At 48.8% G+C, this 19,745-nt stretch overlaps 1 protein-coding gene across 1 annotated transcript in view; it reads right to left on the bottom strand.

Annotated features, from left to right (window-relative positions):
• Positions 1-18,992, bottom strand: part of TMEM266 (transmembrane protein 266) — a 70,581-nt gene extending 51,589 nt beyond the window's left edge. Inside the window, exons 1-2 of the mRNA XM_031935797.1 lie at positions 18,856-18,992; positions 15,251-15,439 (exon numbers count right to left, since the gene is read on the bottom strand). Coding sequence (XP_031791657.1) covers positions 15,251-15,439; positions 18,856-18,893 — 227 coding nt within the window. The 5' untranslated portion in view covers positions 18,894-18,992. The remainder of the gene's footprint in view (positions 1-15,250; positions 15,440-18,855) is intronic.
• Between the last annotated feature and the right edge of the window lie 753 nt (positions 18,993-19,745).

Genomic DNA, 19,745 nt, shown 5'->3' with positions numbered 1-19,745 from the left:
TCATTTTTTTTGTTAGAGAAACTTGCTAATCACATCAAGTGGTTAGCGAGAAGCTGCAGGAGATGGGCGTCTGGAGTTGCCTGTGGTCTGAAGTCAGCCCATAGTTGGCCTGGCCCTGCCACCAGAGCACACTCCTCAGCCTCAGGGAAGAGTCAGGTAGAGGACCGGGCAGATGGCAGGATTCGAATGCCAGGCAGGAAATGACGGCCTTGAAGTCAAATGAACGCTGCACCCCCCATGAGCTAAGGTAGGCAGTGTGATCAAGAGAGGCAAAAATCCCTGCTCTTGGGCAGGTTACGATCTAGTGGGAGAGAGGGTCAGGCAATAAATACAACAGGTTATGGTGTGCTACAAGGCGACGGTACCATAAGGAAGACACACAGAGCTGGTGGAGGGATTAGGACAGGTAAAGGATGAGTTGACATTTTAAATATGGTGGTCAGAGCAGGCCTCAGTGAGAAAGTGACATGGGAGAAAGCCAATGGGGGTGAGGGGAGAGCGATTTAGTGTAATGGTTGAAATGTACACTACATAGGGACTGTTTCTGGTAAAATTCTATTCAGCCCCGAAGTAACTTCAGCATGAGAAACGCCAGGGTGATGGGAGCCAGGAGCTGGGCCGGAAGAAGGATAGGCCTTCCCCCTTTGGTAGTGCGTGTAACTCACTCACCACCCACCACCGTCTAGGACAGATGCTGCTGGTGCAGCCACAGCCCTTGGCACAGCCAACACACAGCACCCAAGAACCCCGAGGCAGCCGCACAATCGCGCCTGTGCCATGCTGCTCTGGTCCTATCTTTTTATTCTCATGCCAGCTCAGTTGTCCTCTGCCCACACTCTGCCGTCAGCGACCCGCCCCTCCACCATGCCAGTCTGGGAGTGAGTTCGTGCAGGCCTCCTTGTTGGGGTTGTCACTTGCATCCTGCTCTGTGCACCCCCTCCTCTCGGTGACCCGAGGGCAAGGCACGTGGGGGTGGACTCGACAGAGTGGAAGGACAGAAGACCACTGTCAAGGAAATGATGGTATCCAGGGGATACAGTGGCTGGTGAGCCCTGGCTGCGTTGGAGCAGGGAGACAGGGAGCCATGGAGACTGGGGGTGGGATGTGCCTCCAGGTCAGTGGATCTCAACCCAGACTGCACAGTAGAGCATCCAAGAGAGCTCTTAAGAACTCCAATGCCCAGGCTGCACACCAGACCTCCTGAACCACAACCTGTGTGAGGACCCAGGCCTCCTCAGATGACTCCAGTGTGCAATCAAGGTGGATGGAAAATGGCTGTTCCGGGTCCTCGATACTCAGTGGCATCTACAGAGCAGCAGCATCAGCATCAGCATCACCTGGCACTTGTTAGGAATGCGGCGTCTCAGCCCTTCCCGGTGCTAGCTGAATTTCAGTCTGCATTTCAATGAGATCCCAGGTGCTTTGGGTGAGAACAAATGCTTCTGGCGGCCTAATAAGAGGTAACAGGTATCTCAGAAGGTAAAGGGGGCATGGCAAAGGGAGTTTGGGAGCAGAAGAGATGAGACAAAAGAAGGCAAGCCAGGGCTGAGCAGCCCTGGGGCATCAAGGAAATGGTACAGGCAGGCTGTGTGTGAGGGGTGGGGAAAAAGAGTCCAGATAGGTTCTGGGCTTCTTCAGGAAGAGCAGAAACAGAGGGCAGGGCTGCACTAGACTACAAGACCACAGACCCCAGGGCTCCAGAACAGGGCCCTTGAGGGTGGGTGGGGGGCTGGGAGGCTGGGCTGAAGCTGCAGGCTTTCGGTTGACCAGTGTTTGAAAATCCCAAGCTGCTAGTAAAATTTCATCTGAAATTCAGATGACTCGGACATTCCTAGAAGACTGTGTTTTAGCAAAATAGAATGTGACCAGTTTCAAAAGATTCCTGAGTGGTTCATTAATGACTCAAGGGGCTTAGTGGGCCAAAGGGGAAATCAGCGTTGACTGTTTAATTAGAGAAGGTGCTTTCCTTCTGTCTTCAGCATTGGCCCATGAAGGCCCCAGGGCTGGTTCTCAGGGTGGTGTTATCCCCAGAATTGCCACGAGAGGGCAGGCGTTTCCCAATTTCCTGTCTTGGTGCTGCTGTAGTGAGGGGACAGCTCCAGGGGCCCGGCTTGGGCTGCCAGAGTCTGCAAATACCAACAAGCAGATGGCATGTCCTGGCAGATGGGCGAGTATTCTACCATAGTCACTCTTGAGGCCTCAGAGAAATCCTGGGGTGGGAGGGGAGGCTGAGTACCTTTGTTGCTTCTGCTTCATAGTCTTAGGTGTTTGCATAAAATTTTCAAAAAATCTAGAATATGAAAGCAAAATGACAAACTTCCGGCGGAGGCTTCATATGCGATAAAGCCACAGGGGTGACCTGGAAGGAGCTGGCTCAAGCCACTGCTCCGTCAGGCAGCGTTCCCAAGCCTGGCACTGAAACAGCCCCAATCTGGAAGGGGAGGTAGAGCCGTGTGGCGCTAGGATGGGGGAGGGCTGAGCTTGCGCCTGTGGGGCCTGGCCTCTCCCACACCATAATCCACTATGCAATTGGTCTGCAGCGGCTGCCAGGCTGGCTGTGGCGGGGAGGACATGTGGTGGCGGGGAGGACAGTGACTGCACTGAGTCTCCTGAGGTGCAAGCTGGGGAGTGGCTAGAGCAGGGGGACCGTGGATACCCTCGAGGTGTCCTAAACGGGGCTCACAGGCAGTGGAGAGTCACAGCATCAGCCCATCTCCCTGAAGGCAGCCAAACTAGCTAACCCTGTTGGCCCTACTTTGAGATTTTCATCCTTCAAGTTCTCAAGGAAGGAGCTGAGGGAGGTGATCAAAATGAGACTGGAAGCTGCCTGGCAGGAGGAGCCGGATTGAAGCCTGGGGCCCTGGGCTTCCCCAGCTGCTGTCACTCTGCCTTCAGGAAGGCACTGCTAGACCAAGGGCTCAGAAGCTTTCTGGACTGCAGAGCTCTCCAGCAGTGGATACAAGCTATGCCCCTACACCCCCAAAATGCACAAAACCACAGCACTGTGCATAAGATTCCAGGGAGTGCATGAACTCCTTGAATCTCACCGATGGATCATCTAAGGATACCCAGGCTCCAGGTTAAAGCCCCAGGATTAGGTGATTTGAGGCCCCGCCTAGCTCCACTTGCGCTGGTTCTAGCATGCTGAACACCTGTGCCCTGGGTGTCACAGCTGATTTTGCCAATGATTTTGATGGTCAGCAAAACTCCTGGGTCCCACTTTAGTATATTTATTCCAGATGATTAAAATATTGGAGAAAGCCATGAGGCTGAAATGTAACTTCTGTCATTGACATGGACTTATTGATTAAACAAACACTTAAGATACATATTGTGCACCAGGAGCTGTTGTGAGCACTTTACAAATGTTAACTCATCCAGTTGCTATAAAAGGCAAGTCCTTTTTTCTCTATTTTCATGGAGGGGAAAGCCAGACTTTTCCATCTGTTTGGCTGTTGCTGGCAGCTACTGTCTCCAAATCACAGTCGCACCATTGACTGAACTCTGACTGGAATCGTTGAGCCTTAGTTTCCTAATCCCCTAAATGGAGATAATCTGCTTTGACAGGGTTGTTGTGAAATTTTAAAATATTGAAAACATATGTCAAGCCCATAACACAGTGTTTATCATACGATCTACTATGGTGATTTTAGATACACAGTCATTAGAAGGGGGATGAATAAACACAGTAAGTTTCCACATTCATTCCATTCCAGGCATGGTTCTCATATGCCCACCAAATGCCAGGCACTGTATTGGGTACTGGGCCCAGGAGGGTGATCAGAGCCTTCATCCTTACATAGCCTACAGCCTTATACACGAACTCTGATGATCCAATGCATTCCTAGTTCTAGGACACCCAAAAGGCAAAACAAGGGGAGGAAAAAGGCAGGAAAGAAATGGGCTCACTGTGTATGATGTCTCTAAAGAGACGCATCATCTCAATCTGTGAGAACTATCAACCCAATGCCTACGGGGCACCCTTTCACAAAACATCTGAAATGGTTAGTGGGGCTTCTTTCTCATCCAGGGAGAGCCAGAAACACAGGAAAACCACTTAAGCTTGCCCTTTGTTCCCTGTACCCTATTCCAAGGGGCAAGCCACAGCAGCACACAGACTCTGAGACGTGGGCTCATAAACACACACCACAAAACCAGAACTCTCAAGGTGGAGGTGAGAGGTGACTCTCCCAGCGCTCTGGGAGAGCTAAATAAATGGAAGTTTCCACACAGGCAGCTTCAGTTCTGCAATCAGAGCTAAAGGTTAGCCCTGCTGCCTTGTGGGAGAGAAGGAGGAGGGTTGTGTGCAGCTGGGGTCACCAGAGTCTGACATTTGCTTGTCCCAGAATCTCAGATTTCTTGCATCCTCAGAAATGTCAACCCTGGGAAACAGTAGGGTGTGGTGGCAAGAGTTCAGGGTGGGGGGTGAGGGGGTGGCGAAAATGGCCATACACTTGGCAACCTCGCCCCTGCCCACCTCAGGGCACAGTGGCCAACGCACACCATGGATTGGCTGCCCCTTCTTGGGGAGACCAAGGACACTGACCACACATCTCAGAAGGGCTGCCATGTAGGTGGGCTGTGCTCAAGGAGCCACCCAAGTCCTTGGCAAGGGGTTTAAGGTTGACTTAGGGGTGGCAGTGCGGTGTTGTTGGATGAAGTGCCTATAAGGTCTCTGCCACCCTGAAGTCCTCAATTCTGGAAACTGGTCTCAAGTCTGAGAATCTCCTTGTGCTGTGCTTGGAGGACAGGGCTGCTTGGAGGCAGTCAGCTGCCTACCGGGTGAGAACGAGGGAATAAATCGGCACCCCACCCACCAGCTCTCTCCAAGTTTGCTGTGGTTTGGCAAATCCTGAGTCAGCCAAGATCTCCCTCCTTCTAGTTGGCCAAAGTCAATATTCAGGTGCGTCCACAGATGACTGAGGACTCCCATTCCATCCCAGCACCATAAATTCACCTAACTTTTCCTGGCGGGACGTGGCCACGCATTTCAACTTTCCTCCCCTCTCTCCGGGAAACGTCCGCGACTCGCCCCCGACCCAGGTGGTCAGAGGCGCTCCGTCGCCATCTAGCGGTCATCCGCTGCTGTACACCCTGCTCCTTGCGAGCAGGCGGGGAAGGACGGATATTTTGCTGAGAAATAATACATCTGAATGTTTTGCCTTTTTTTTTTTTTTTTTTTTTTTTTTTTAATACAGGGTCTCACTCTGTTGCCCAGGCTGGAGTGCACTGGTGCGATCCTGAGTAGCTGGGACTACTGGCGCACACCACCACGCCTGGCTAATTTTAAAATTTTTGTAGAGGGGTTCTCACACTCCAGGCTGGTCTCCAACTCCTGGCCTCAAGCGATCCGCAGGCCTCGGCCTCCCAAAGTGTTGGAATTACAGGCATGAGCCACTGCAACCGGCCTTAATTGATTTATTAATCAAGGAAACTTCTTTGGGGTTCCTGGACTACAGGAAAGACAGCTAACCAGTGCTCATCAGGAAAAATGTTTTCGTCTAAATTAAACTTTTATTCTGTGGTTGGGGCATCAAGAATTCTCCTGGAAGCTGGAGCCTACTAAAAATATCAAGGGAGTGAGGGGTCACAGGGTCAATTTGGGGTCCAGGGACAGCTGGCTTGCTGGAGAAAGGGGTGGTGTTTTATTATAGACAGATCTCACTGGCATCAAGAAAGTGGATTATTAAAGCTCCTTTCTTTTCCTCCCTGAGAAAAAAAGGATGCAAAGCCATCTGAAATCATGTGATGCCGAAATTCCAGACTCTGCAGCTGCATGGCCATGGCGGGGATCGATCTGCCTCATAACCCTGAACCCCCAAAAGCTTTTCCTTCCTCTACCAGGATGTTAAAACCTTACTAAGTGAAGTTGGCATGTTCTGAGGCAAATCTGATTTCCTTCTTCTAGGTGACTTTGTGGAGAAGGCACGGAATTAGCAGGGATGCTCAGACGTGAGCCAGCCGACAACCATAGCAGTAACTTCTAAGGCATAAGAAGCCTGGGGCCTCCCTTGCAGCTCCTTCCCAACTGCACAGAGATCTAGGGACCAGCTCCCAACTCCCTGCAAATGGAACTGGGCTTCCCCTTCTCTTGTAATGCTTATTTGCATGCAGCCCTACCCATTCACTCACTGATTCATTCATTCAAGTCATTCCTAGATCAGTCAACACCCCTGTTCCAGGCTCAGGTGATCTGATCCCCACCGTGAGGAAACCCCTGGCCCGGTACTGGAGACAGACTTGTAAAGAGAGGAGCAGAGCAGAGCTCCAGAGTGTCACCCTTGGGTGTGGTGATGGAGGTAGGCAAGGTGCCATGGGTACACTGAACTGAGGACCTAGCCTGGTGGGGTTGGAGGACAGAAGACGTTTTGGAGGCTGTGGCCCTCAAGCCAGACAGTACAGGAAGAGAGAAGGGTATTTCGGGCTATGGCTTAGTAGGTCCCTACCCCTCCCTTCTCTTTGTCCCCAGTCTTTGCTCGCTGGCATATCTAAAATTATTTCAGTCCTTATTTAGAGATGTTTGCTATATTGGGTCTGTCTTATTTTTCTAACCTGACATCTCAAAAAATATCCCTGTGCCCCCATTATGTTTTTTTCCTCTGAGCGTAAAGTTCTGGCAGAAATGTGCTGTTGGCATCATCTCCAAGTAATAACATCCATTTATGTCTGCCCAAGACCCAAACTTCCTCCAAGCTTCCCCTGCCGAGGAGTCCAGCCCTGACCTCTCAGGCTGGGCTTTTTAGAACCCTAAGATATAAATAACTGTCTTACTAAACGCTGAATATCTTTCATTTCTTACTTTATTTTTATTTTTGACAAAGACTATCCCATTTTCTCACCCATGACCATCTTTGCACCCTCTTTTCACTAAAAAGATGGGGAACATCTTTATCTTTATGTGGCCACAGAGTGTCATTTATAAAGTGGGGATGATGACCCCCACCTTGCACCACCATTTCTCCTACGGGGCTGTGGGCCTCTCTAGGATGGAGACTCTGGTCTCTCTGATGTTTCTCTTTTGTTGCCTCTGGTCTCACCCAGACCCTGAAAACTACCCAGACCTTCAACGTACTTGGTTAAGAGAAAACAGAACTTCCATTCTGCACCATGATTCTTGCAAACTCAATGTCACTCTTCCAAAGACAGATGATTGGCTCACTGACAGCCTCATTTTTCTGTACCTCACTTTTCCACCATTGAGTGGGATGACATCCAATGAAAACATCACAGAATGAGAACAAGAAATCAGGGGCTCTGGTTATGTGCAAACACAAAGCCCCAGCACTGTCCACCAGGACACTGGACACTGGTCCAACTGCATTGGAATGAAAACATCAACTGACCAAGTCATTGAAGAAACAGACTAAGAAGGCAGAGCTTTTCCAAACCAAACAATATCTAGAGAGGCTGGATGAAATTAAGAGCTAATTCGAGACTGAAGGCTATGAAAGGAGAACTGGCTTCCTTAAAAGCTGTGGATGATTCTCTTGCTAATGTTCACACTACCCTGTCCCACTGGAGTAACAGTAATGTACTTTGGGAAATGATACAGTTCAAGGGGTGGGCCTGATTGGCTTATGGATTTTCCCCTGTGCCTTGCCATGCGACCCAATTCTAGCCAAAGACACATGAAGGAGAGAGCTGCTAGAGGCTTCTGGGAAAGTTCTTTGTTGCTCCTAGAAGAGAGTGATGGGCAGCCACTTTCACTTGTCAGACATGAATGAGGAAGGATGTGGCCTGATGACCACAGGCAGCCCTCTCGGAGGGAACCAGTGGAAATGGCTGGTTCCTGTCACAGCAGGAAGCAGGCCTGGGGTGCTTGTAAATGAGCTGAAGTACACATATGGCTCATTTTAGTAGTAATGGGTTGGTGAGGTACAGGTTCCACATGTTGGGGGTCACATGGCTCTCGGAAGCCATGGGATGACGTTTACAGCATAAGGATGAAGTCGACACTGCGGCCAGCAGAGTGCAGAGATGAAAGGAATCTGGTTCTTGTTGGCACTGGTGAGTCTCTGGACCAACCTCAAAGCCACCCTTGCCCTGGACTCCATGGTACCTGGACCAGTGAGTGTGAGGTGGGTTTTCTGTTACATGCAGTCCAAAACAACTGGCTGATGGAGTTACCAGTTCTTCATGAGAATAGCGTAGAGAAGAGATATTATTATGGCAGTAGAAATTTATAAGACTTAGAGATGATGGAGTATGAGGCATGAGGGAGAAGACATCAAGCTGGCCCCTCAGGTTATCCACGTAAGAGGGCATTGTGGGCGGCTCAGCTGGGGTGCAGATACCTCCCCTGTTCTGCTTCTCCTCTTCTCCCGAGTGTCTGTTCACCTCTGTGGACACGCATGAAGGTTTCTGAGTGATCGCTATTGAGGGAGGGAGGCACCTGGTTGGGGGTGGGGGTAGAGGCAGCGGGGGAGAGGCAGATGATGCAGCAGGCATTATGTGCCAGCCCAGCTTCTTGGGTTGAACTGGAGACCTGGGTGTAGAGTGGTGAAGGCCAGAGGCACATAGGACTGGAGCTGGGGCCATAAGTCGTGCATTGACAGCATGGTACAGGCTTGTCATGGGGGTAGCTTTCCTTCCTCACTCTGCATGGAGCTCAGACTGCATGGGCTTTGGGTTTCTGAAGCCCCTCCACTTGGCACCGGCACTCCCAGAAGGGACACCATTGGCAGCAATAGCTTCATGACCACTGGACACGGTCAGGAGGGAGCCAGAGCAAGGGAGGAGGAACACAGACTCCAGGATGACTACGGTTGACTATAGGTGACTAGAGGTGACCACAGCAGGCTTCATGTAGCTTTGGGGCATTCTGGAACCCACTGGTACCTGTTGCAGCAGGAAGGACACTTAGGTGCTTGTTAATGAGCTGAAATTCATGTTGCTCATTTTGGTAGTGATGGGTGGGTGAGGTGTAGGTTCTACTGGTTAGGGTCATAGAAAATACATATTGAGAAAAGACAGTTCAGTCTGGGGCTTGCAGGGTTTGAGATGGCCAGGACAGGCAGGCCATTGTTGTTCAGGCTGGATTTGAGTGCTGTCACTGAAAAGGCAGTTTTTAGCAATGACTTGGGTGAGACAAGAACATTTGTCCTCTCAAGTATGCAGCCAACTCAGAGGCAAAAGAATAGATCATTCCACAGACACTCATCAGGATTCCGAGATACGTTTGGGATCCCTGTGAATATGTTCAGGAAGTAGCTGGATGTAAGTCGGGAGTTAGAGAGAGATCTAGGCTAGAGACACGACTTTGAATGTTACCAGTTGAAGGAGATTAATTTAAGTAATGGGAATGGATGAAATTACCCAGTGTGTAAAATTAGTAGAGTGAAAATGGCCAAAGGCAGAAAACAAAGTACCCAACATTTAAAGAACAAGCAGAGGAACCTCAAACAATTTTTAAAAGGCGTGGAAGGAACAGCCAGAGGAGGAGGAGGAAAATCAGGAGAGGGGCTGGGCATGGTGGCTCACGCTTGTAACCCCAGCACTCCGGGAGGTTGAGGCAGGAGGATCACTTGAGCCCAATAGTTCAAGACCAGCTTGGGCAACATGGTGAGACCCTGTCTCTATTTAAAAAATTAAATAAAAAAAGAAAATCAGGAGATCGTGGTTATAACAGCGGACACAAGGAGGCTGGAGAGGGAGGGAGTGGCTGACAGTTTCAAATGCTGGACAGAGATAAGGATCATAGCAACAAGGAAGTGGCTGATGCCTTTAAGAACAGTTTCCGTGGTATGGACTGAGGCTGAAGCTGGACTGCAGCAGACTGAGACATGAATGGGAGGGGCAAAGGGGAGGTGGCAAGTGTCTCGAGGCTTTCAAGAAGTTTGACTTCAAAGAAAAAGAGAGGTAATGGTACCTAGCAGGGAGGTGGAGTCAGAGGAGGACACGAGACTGGAGTGTGATGACATGGGGTGAGGAGGTAACTGATGGAGCAGATGCCTGAGAAGGTGGGAGGGGAAGGCAATCAGAGCTCAAGGAATGGGGCAGGCCGTAAAAGGGAGGAAGGAAGAGACAGGGGTGTGGTGCAGCCCATCCACAACTGTGCCTACTTTCTGAGGGTACTAGGAAAGGAGGTCATCTGCTGAGGGCAAGAAAGAGGGGACTTGAGGCAGACACAAGCGATCAGAACTGGCCACCTTGGGACTAAGCAGGACCACAGAGGAGGACTGCCAGGCAAAACTGAGAATCAAGTCGCGGCTGGAGACCTTGAGTCTAGGGAGGCACCCAGTCTGCACGGTCATATGATTTTCCTCCCTGAGCCCTCAGCAGCCTGAGTGCAGAGGTGAAGAGAGGAGCAGCAGACAGGTCTGCCATTTGGGCTCTGCTAAGCAGCTATCTGGAGGACAAAGGGCTTCTAGGCAAGTCAAGGAGCTTGGCCAAGATAAGGTTCTGACCCCACACCAAGGCGACTGCTCCTTCCTCACCCCGCAGGACTTTCATGGACGTAAAGCATACCAAACCACCTCACACCCATTAGGAAGGCTGCTATCAACAAAATGGAAAATAGCCAGTGTTGGTGAAGACAAGGAGAAATCAGAGCCCTCATGCACTGTTGGGTGGAATGTAAAACGGTGCAGCAGCCACTACAGAAAGCAGTATGGCAGTTCCTCGAAAAGTCAAAAATAGAATTACCGTGTGAGTCAGCAATTCCTGCTTTTGGATATATACCCAAAAGCACTGAAAGCAGGGTATTATTATTATTAATTATTATTATTATTTTGAGACAGAGTCTTGCCCTGTCACCCAGGCTGGAGTGCAGTGGTGGTGTGATCTCAACTCACTCCAACCTCCACCTCCCAGGTTCAAGTGATTCTCTTGCCTCAGCCTCCCAAGTAGCAGGGATTACAGGTGTGCGCCACCACACCTGGCTAATTTTTGTATTTTTAGTAGAGACGGGGTTTTGCCATGTTGACCAGGCTGCTCTCAAACTGCTGACCTCAAGTGATCTGCCTGCCTCAGCCTCCCAAAATGCTGGGATTACAGGCGTGAGTCACTGCACCCGGCCTGAAAGCAGGGTTTTGAAGAGATATTTGTACAGGCATGTTCATAGCAACACTATTCACAATCGCTAAAATATGGACACATTTGAGAAAAAGCAGTCCAGTGTGGGATGTGTCCACCGACAGCTGAATGCATAAGCAAAGTGTGGTAGAGTCACACAGTGGACGATTATTCAGTTTTAAAAAGGAAAGAAATTCTGCCACATGCTACAACATGGATGAACCTTGTGGACATTATGCTAAGCAAAATAAGCCAGTTATAAAAGGACAAATACTGCATGATTTCACTTACAGGAAGCACTTAGAGTAGTCAAATTCAAAGGGACAGAAAGTTGAGTAGTGGTTTCCAGCAGCTGGAGGGGTGGGGGAACAGGGAGCTATTGTTTACTGGGTATAGAGTTTCTATTTTGCAAGAAGAAGTGTTCTGGAGATGCATGCTGGTTATAGCTACCCAACAGTCTGATGTCCTTAATGCCACTGACGCTTACACTTAGGAATGGTTAAGATGGTACATTTTGTTACATGTATTTTACCACATTTTTAAAAAATGCTTTAAAAAGCATACTGAGGCTAGGCACTGTGGCTCACGCCTGTAATCCCAGCACTTTGGGATGCAGAGGTAGGCAGATCACTTGAGGTCAGGAGTTTGAGACCAGCCTGGGCAACATGGTGAAACCCCGTCTCTACTAAAAAAAAAAAAAAAAAAAAGGGCATGGTTGCACACGCCTGTAATCCCAGCTACTCAGGAGGCTGAGGTGGGAGGATCTTAAACCTGGGAGACAGAGGTTGCAGTGAGCCAAGATTATGCCACTACACTCCAGCCTGGGGTACAAAGCAAGACTTTGTCTCAAAAAAAAAAAAAAAAAAAAAAAAAGTAAACTGAGAAGTTAAAGGCATTGGACAGGATAGCTAGAAGCAGAATCAGATGGGCAATGCATGTTACCCACAGTCACCGTGATGTTGGAAAGGGATGGCTGAGAAATGGAAACCCAGTGCTGCTAGCCAGGATCGAGGGATCAGGAGCATACAGACTGGGCTCTATTCCTGTGTCTGTCATTTTTTGTTGTTGTTGAGACAGGGTCTCACTCTGTTGCCCAGGCTAGAGTGCAATGGAGCAATCATAGCTCACTAAAGCCTCGACCTTCTGGGCTCAAGTGATCCTCCCACCTCAGCCTCTGAGCAGCTAGGATGACAGGTACGTGCCACCATGCTTGGCTAATTTTTTTTTGTAGAGATGGGGTTTTGCCATGTTGCACAGGCTGGTCTTGAACTCCTGGGCTCAACTGATCCTCTCACCTCAGCCTCCCAAATTGCTGGGCTTACAGGCATGAACTATCACGCCCTGCCCCCGTCTCTGTCATTGTGTGACATTGGGCAAGTTCCTTGTACTCCCTGGGCCCTGCTGTCTTTGAGAATGTTTAGAATGGATGCATTTAGGTCTCTTCCAGCTCTAACAGTCTCAGATTCAGGGAAACTGAAAAGCCCTGAAACATCACAGAGCTCAAGGGCACTGGGAGGCGGGCAGTGGGGCCACGGAGCACTTTTTTGCCGGAGTCCCTAAGGTCTCTTCATTCCCTACAGAAAAGGTTCATTCCTATACATAACACTGGCCTTTGTAGGAAGAGGCACTTTGGACAAGACTGAAACCAAGCTCAGAGCTGTAAATGAGGACTCTTCCTTTTGTTTTACATTGCCCCAGAAAGGACCGGGTTGGACATTTTGGGAAAACCCCAGGATATGCAGCAAGAGCCAAGAGGCCTGGCAGAGAGAGGTCGTTCCTCCCTCGCAGTGGGATTTTGCTTCGCTTCAGTTTCCCCTGGCTGCGGTCCTGTGCCTGTGCTTCCTTCCTCCAGGAAGCCGTCTGGCTGCCAATTGAGGCCCCCAGCTGAGAGCTCCAGCAGTGAGGCAAATCCCTTCCCTGGGCTGCTTCCTATTTACCCAATGGTAACAGCTTTTCTGGGCACACCTGGAGATTCAAATTAAATCAAGGGCCTCTCTGCCTTGCAGGCGCTTCATTTGGATTCGTTTGTTTGGAAAGAAACCTTGCAAAGGCTCAATTTAGAGGCAAATTGAATGATAAGGCAAAGCCTCTGCCAGCCTTGGGGTTCAGGCTAGGGAGTGATACACAGGGGACACCTGGAAAGGGGTACACCACAGCGCAGGACCCCTGAAAGGGGATACATCACAGTGTGGTACACCTGGTGGGGGAACACCCATAGGTCCACCCGCGGTGCCATAACACCCGCAGGGGGCACATGTGGACACTGCTTTGCTCCGAACCAGAATCCCCGGAGGTTTCTCCACTTCTCTCCATACCATCCTGCTCTCCACGTGAAAAGGGCCTAACAGGCTCAGGCCAGGGCAGGAAATGAATTCTCCGAAATAGCTAGGGCATGTTAGAAGGCTGCACTACTGCTTTTGACCACCAGAGAGCAGTGGCGCAGTGACTTGCTGGGTGCTCAGAGAAGGACCCACGAGTTACATCATTTGCAGAGCCCAATGAAAATGTGGGGCTCCTTAAGAATTTCAAGACAGCAGCCGCAGAGCATTTAGCCAAGTGTTGGGGCCCTTCTAAGCACGGGGCCCTGTGCTACTGCACAGGTCACATGTGCATGAAGCTGGCCCTAGCCCAGGAGCCTCAGGTTTTAGCCCGGCCTTCAAGATGGTAAGGACCTGACAGAGCTCAGGACAGCGCTGCCACTGCAGGTGTCCCTTAGCTGCCTCCAATCTGCTTGCCTATCCTTTTTTTCCCAGTGTCCTGATGACAATATGCACAATACTTGGAAAAATTACATTTTCAGAGAAAGCCACTGGGGTGTAGTTTCTGCAAAAAAGGTATGTGGTTTCACCATTGTTAGGTAGTTTATCTCAGAAAGTGGGAAGCTCCTTCCAGAAACAAGCCCAGGGAATCCAAGCTCTACAAATTTAGCTTTAGCTAAGGCTTCTGGTTTGCTTCTAAAATACCTGACAACCCTTCGTTTTTGTATTCAAAGCAGCCAGCATGTTCCAAAGTGTTTACCGGCACCCAGGAAAGAAAAGTCCAGAACTGGCTCCTAAGGTCCTGCCAGTATTTACAATGCGGTGTCTAAGAGCCACAGGGTGAGGCTAGGGAAAGCCCTTGTCAGAGTCAGAAGTCTGATCTGCTGTGTGACCCTAGGACCTGTTCCTACCCCTCTTTGGCCTTCAGCTACGCCACCAAGCCCCATGAAAATGAGGACATCAAACTGGTGTGTCTCCCCTGCCCCACCTAGCTCTTGCCCTCTACCACTCACCTTCAGGAAGTATGTTTGTAAGACAGACCAGGCTAATGAGAAGTGAATTGGGAAATGAAGGCATCCAAGCTGACTGACAAACTAAGTAGGAGGAGGTAAGGACCACCTTTTTGAATTGCAGACCCGCATATTCCGCATGCCTTCCCTGGAAAGGGAGTGCCCGAATGTCTGCAGAGCTCCTAGCCGAATTCTCTAGATTCCCTTACATCCTAAGCATGTTCCTGCAGGCAGGGTACATTTTTCCTGGTCGCTTCCTAGTGAAAGTCTGCTTCATAAAGAGAAAGTGCAGCTCAAGTCCATCCCTTATGGGCTCTGTGACCTTGGGCAAGTCCCAAATCACTGTGGGTCTCCTTCTTCCCAAGAGGGGAGTGGATGGGTCATTAAGGAGTGCCTCAGTCCTAAAATAAATTTTATGACTCTCCCAAGAGGTCACCTAAGAGGTCGTCTGGCGGGTATTTTCTGTGCCCATTACCTTTTTCTGAGGAAATAATGTGTGAGGAGGAAAAGGGCCTGAGTGGTCTGCTGTGAACCTCTGCTGTCTCACTAGTTAGCATCTCTCATCTTGGCTGCTGCTGCTTGGAAGATATCCATATAAACCCAGGGCCTTTTTTTAATTTTTTATTTATTTTTATTTTTTTGAGACAAGAGTTTTACTCTTGTCGCCCAGGCTGGAGTGCAATGGTGCAATCTCAGCTCACTGCAACCTCCGCCTCTCGGGTTCAAGCAATTCTCCTGCCTCAGCCTCCTGAGTAGCTGGGATTACAGGGCTGCGCCACCACGCTCAGCTAATTTTTGTATTTTTAGTAGAGACGGGGTTTCACCATGTTGGCCAGGCTGGTCTCAAACTCCTGACCTCAGGCGATCTGCCTGCCTCGGCCTCCCAAAGTGCTGGGATGACAGGCGTGAGCCACTGCACCCGGCCTAACCCAGGGACTTCTTAGCTAGCTCAATGGTCCCAGCACCTACCCTTCTCTTTGGTAATCTTCGTCCAGATTTGACAGGAGCTGCGAGCCCGCCGTGGAGAGATCGACAGCAGCCAGAGGCAAGTCCCGATAGGCAAAGTTCACCAGCTGCACAGGAGCAATGCTCTTGGTTTCTTCGTCTACTTGTTGGGAGATGATCTCAACTTCAGAAATTCCTCCTTCTATGGCAGGCCTGGGTTGGAGAGGAGGAACAATGGGAAAGAGTTATCTTCAAGGGCCAAAAAATTCTTCCATTCCTCAAGGAAAGGAAGGAGAATGCTGCTATGCTGGTGCAGGGCTGAGGAAGCTTAAGGTTGCCCCTCTTCCCTCTCAGCCACCCGAGGACTGGACTGAGGCCCTAACAGTCCCATCTCTTTCAGTGGTTGGGGAAAAGTGGGAGAATGGGAAGAGGAAGTGCTCAGACCTGAAAATATGAGCTTTAGTGGGGCAGGGTCCTTCATGAAGGGGAGGTAAAGACCCAGATGGATAACTGCCAGCCAGCAAAACTATGGCTTAGACTTTTAGGACTCTGGGTCACTGGACTCTATATGGGAGTAAGATATTCTTTTAAGTTGTCTCCTGAGTTTCTTTGTAAAGGTGTTTTGAAATGTTTCTATTCTCTGTTCCACAGTAGAGAAAACAGGTTTCTGTTCACAACTGGATGTACTGTGGTGATAGAGGAGCCTACATGGAGACTTGCAGAGACCTAGTGGGCCTTGGAGTGGTGAGGACAGGAGGCTCCAGCTGTCCCTGGTAGCCACTCCCTTCCTACTTGAACTGGTCCTACCATATGTCTCTTCTTAAGGTTGGGAATAGGGGATGGGAGTCACTTGATCCAATGTCTGAGGGGTTGTGGGTCTCTTCCTGTGTTACTGTCAGGCTCACCTTGGGCACTGCCAATAACTGACCACTCCAGCGGCATTCCTGGGCATCTCAGCTAGGGCAGTACCACCTCCCAATCTACCAGGGGGTATTTGGCAATTTGTGGAGGTATTTTTAGTTGCCACCATGACCACAGGTGGTTGCTATTGACATTTAAGTAGGGCTGGGGACGCTACACATTCTGCAATGTGTCAGTAACAACTAAAAACTGTCCTGCCCAAACACCCACAGCAATCCTGTCCAGAGATGCTGGACTAGAAAACTTTCCTTTAGCTTCCTGGGGCACCATCTTTGGTCTGTCCAGTATGTCCTTGACCCTATCTCATCCTGTAGGCACAAGAGTGAGCCCTTGTCCAAACAATGAAAGTTAGAAAGGAACAATAGTATAATGGCAAGGAGTAAAATTTAAATATTGGAGGGAACATTGAGGGTCAGTGCCCAGGATAATGAGGGCCCAGTTTTAATACTGAGATGGCAGCCCTGTCTGCTGTAAACTGTTCTTGGGCTCTGGTGCTGGCTTGAATGCCAACTTCTGCAGGGCTCCTCCTGAACCTCAGTTTCTCCAATCAGAGCATGAGGAGGTAAAATAGAATATTCCTAAGGGCTGTTCCTTCTCACTCTGTGATCTGACATGGATAACAGACATATGGAGAAGATTGGAGGAGCTCTGGAGTGACAAGTCCCTATACTTGTGGGGGAGCTCTAAATTCTAAACTTTTCCAACAACCACTGAAATCTAACCAACAATACATAGCTGCAGGCCGGGCGTGGTGGCTCACGCCTGCAATCCCAGCACTTTGGGAGGCCAAGGCAGGTGGATCACCTGAGGTTAGGAGCTCAAGACCAGCCTGACCAGCATGGTGAAACCGTCTCTACTAAAAATATACAAAATTAGCCGGATGTGGTGGCGCATGCCTGTAATCCCAGCTAATTGGGAGTCTGAGGCTGGAGAATCGCTTGAACCCAGGAGGTGGAGGTTGCAGTGAGCCGAGACTGGGCCATTGCACTCCAGCCTGGGCAACAAGAGTGAAACTCTGTCTCAAAAGAAAAACAAAAGCAAAACACAGCTGCAGTTATCCAGGAAGTTCAGAGATTAATCTACCTACTTCTCTTTTGCTTGGATTATCCGATAATTAAGGGGAAAATGAGTTTCTTATTTGAATGCCACAGACTGGCTGCCTAGACCACCTGAATTCACCAAGTAATTTCTAATGCCCGATTCTCATTTGTAGGCCTTATTTAAACCTTTGCTTTTTGCTACTTGTCAAGCACAGATAATAGTACTCATCATTGCGTGACATTTACAAAATGACTCAAGATCTTTAAACGAAACAGTCATAGAATATGAGGTTTCAATGTTTCTCAACAATTTATATAAAAGCGTGGGTGTGTATGGGGGGAATCCCAGCTCCCCCAGATGTTTCCCAAAAAGCAGATGCTGGGTTGAATTTGTTCTCTCTTTTCTTCTGGACGACTCAAGGAAACTATGGATCGCTGAACTAAACAGAGAGAACTTTCTGATTAATAAGGTGTTCATGGAGAGAAATTAATAGGATATGGCTCTGAGAAGTGCGAACAAACTATTTCTGCCTTTCCAACGTTTCTGTCTCACGTTCCCCTCCCATCGGTGGTCACAGTGGCCTGGCACCATCTCTCGCCATGTGGTGGTCATCTCAGCAAAGAGACAAGGCCTCTTCTGGTGAAGTGAAGGTCCCACAGTGTATAGGCTATATTTAGCCTATACCCTTTCCTTAGATACAAAGAATGGTAGACAAAATGTATTAATGGTTCCATTCGTTACCTCTCCTTTAGCCCATGCCCTTTGGCATATAACTCCACAGCTCTTTCCATCAAAAGAAAGAATGTATTTTCCTAACCCTTAATTCAGCATTCAGCCATGTGACTCGTTTTTGCCAACGGGATGTTAGATGGTAGAAGAGCCAGGTTAGACACCAGCAGAGGCATGAAAGGGCTCTGTGAATTTCCGCCTGTGCTCTTGTACCTCCAACATCACCCATGAGAGGGTGAGCAGCCTAGCCTACTGGAGGATAAGAGACGTGGAGCAGAGTCCAGCCTCCTCTAGATCAGCCGACAGCCAGCTATGATCCACATTTAAAAGCCATCCCAGCCAAGATCAGAGGAACTGTCTAGCTGAGTACCCCAGACATGTGAGCAATAAACATTTTTTGTTGTATTCTACTAAGGTTCTATGGTTGGTTGTACACAGCATTACTGTGTCAACAGATAACAGATTCATACTCCAGATGACAGAGCAGTCAGGCCCATATCTAGATAGGCCAGGACAGTGTGGTGTAATAGAAGGAGTACTGTTTTCATCTTAGTATTCATATCAACCACTTGCAAAACACAAAATAAGTGACCACCTTGCAGGTGCTTGGTAAGATTAAGTGGTTGGTTCATATGGCATCTCAGGTTTTGGGAACTGAAAGCAATTCTCCCTTAAGAATTCTGCCCCAGGTTTCATAAAGCCTGGTTTTAGAAACCCTCTTAGATTTCTAAATTTCCTTGCAATTCCCATTTTGTTAATTCACCTTCAGAGCTTCCTAATCTTGTCTTGAGTCTTGCTTTTGAAAGGTTTCTCCATTTTCTGTGGCCTCCTGCTAAAGGAAATGTACATAGTGGTTGCCTAAATTAGAAGATCTTCATCTTCTGGGAGATTTATAGCCACAGTTCTGGATCCAGAGAGCAGATCCCAGCATTACTTACTGTGGATTGGTCATGTTGAAAGATGCAGCCAGAGCCATGGGTTTTCTTGGTGTTTAGTGGGGCTCAGCTGTCCTGAAGCCTGCTGTCAGCATTTCCAAGCGTGGGTTCTACAAGACACATACAAATATAGTGCCCTGAAAACAAAAATAGGAACTTATTACCTTCAGATGCCAAACCAAAGTCCTCCTAAGCTCATCTAAAAATGGGAGTCCTTAGAACTTTCTTCCATCTAGCACTTTTCTTCAAAGTAATGTTGAATAGATTCTTACAATTACCCTATGGAAGGGTAATAATAAACATAATTTCTCTTTTTTAGATGAGGAAAACAAGGCCAGAGTGACAAAATGACTTTTTTGTGTCACAGAGATGGTAGAAGAGCCAGGTCAGTGCCCAGGTTCTCTGACTTATTATCCACAGTTCTTCCCACTAAACGGCTGTGCCCCCCAAAACAGTGTCCCTTTATACTGCAGCTTTGAGAAGCTTCAAAATAAGGTTTGTCTAAAAAATCTCAAATGTTTTCCATGTATTTTTTCTCCCACTTCCCTTTCCCTTCTGGTAGTTCTGCCTTTTCGTGCAGGCTTTTCTCTTCTCTCAGCTCATTCCGAGAGCAGAAAGAATAGACCCTGGAGCTGGGCTGCCACAGTCAGAGCCTCACTCCCACTTACTAGCTCTGTGACCTGGAGTGAGCTACTTACACCCCCATCTTCAGTTTCCCCACCTGAAAAATAGGGATAATAACAGAACTAACTACATGAGATCACGCCTGTAAGACACTAGCATAGTGCCTGACACTTAGTAAGTACTATATAAGTGTTGGATTTCATTATTATTATTTATTTTATTTATTTATTTTTTTGAGATGGAGTTTCACTCTTGTCGCCCAGGCTGGA

Source organism: Piliocolobus tephrosceles, chromosome 6, assembly GCF_002776525.5.
Source record: "Piliocolobus tephrosceles isolate RC106 chromosome 6, ASM277652v3, whole genome shotgun sequence".
Taxonomy (NCBI): domain Eukaryota; kingdom Metazoa; phylum Chordata; class Mammalia; order Primates; family Cercopithecidae; genus Piliocolobus; species Piliocolobus tephrosceles.
This window is presented reverse-complemented; position numbering and strand designations above follow the sequence as displayed.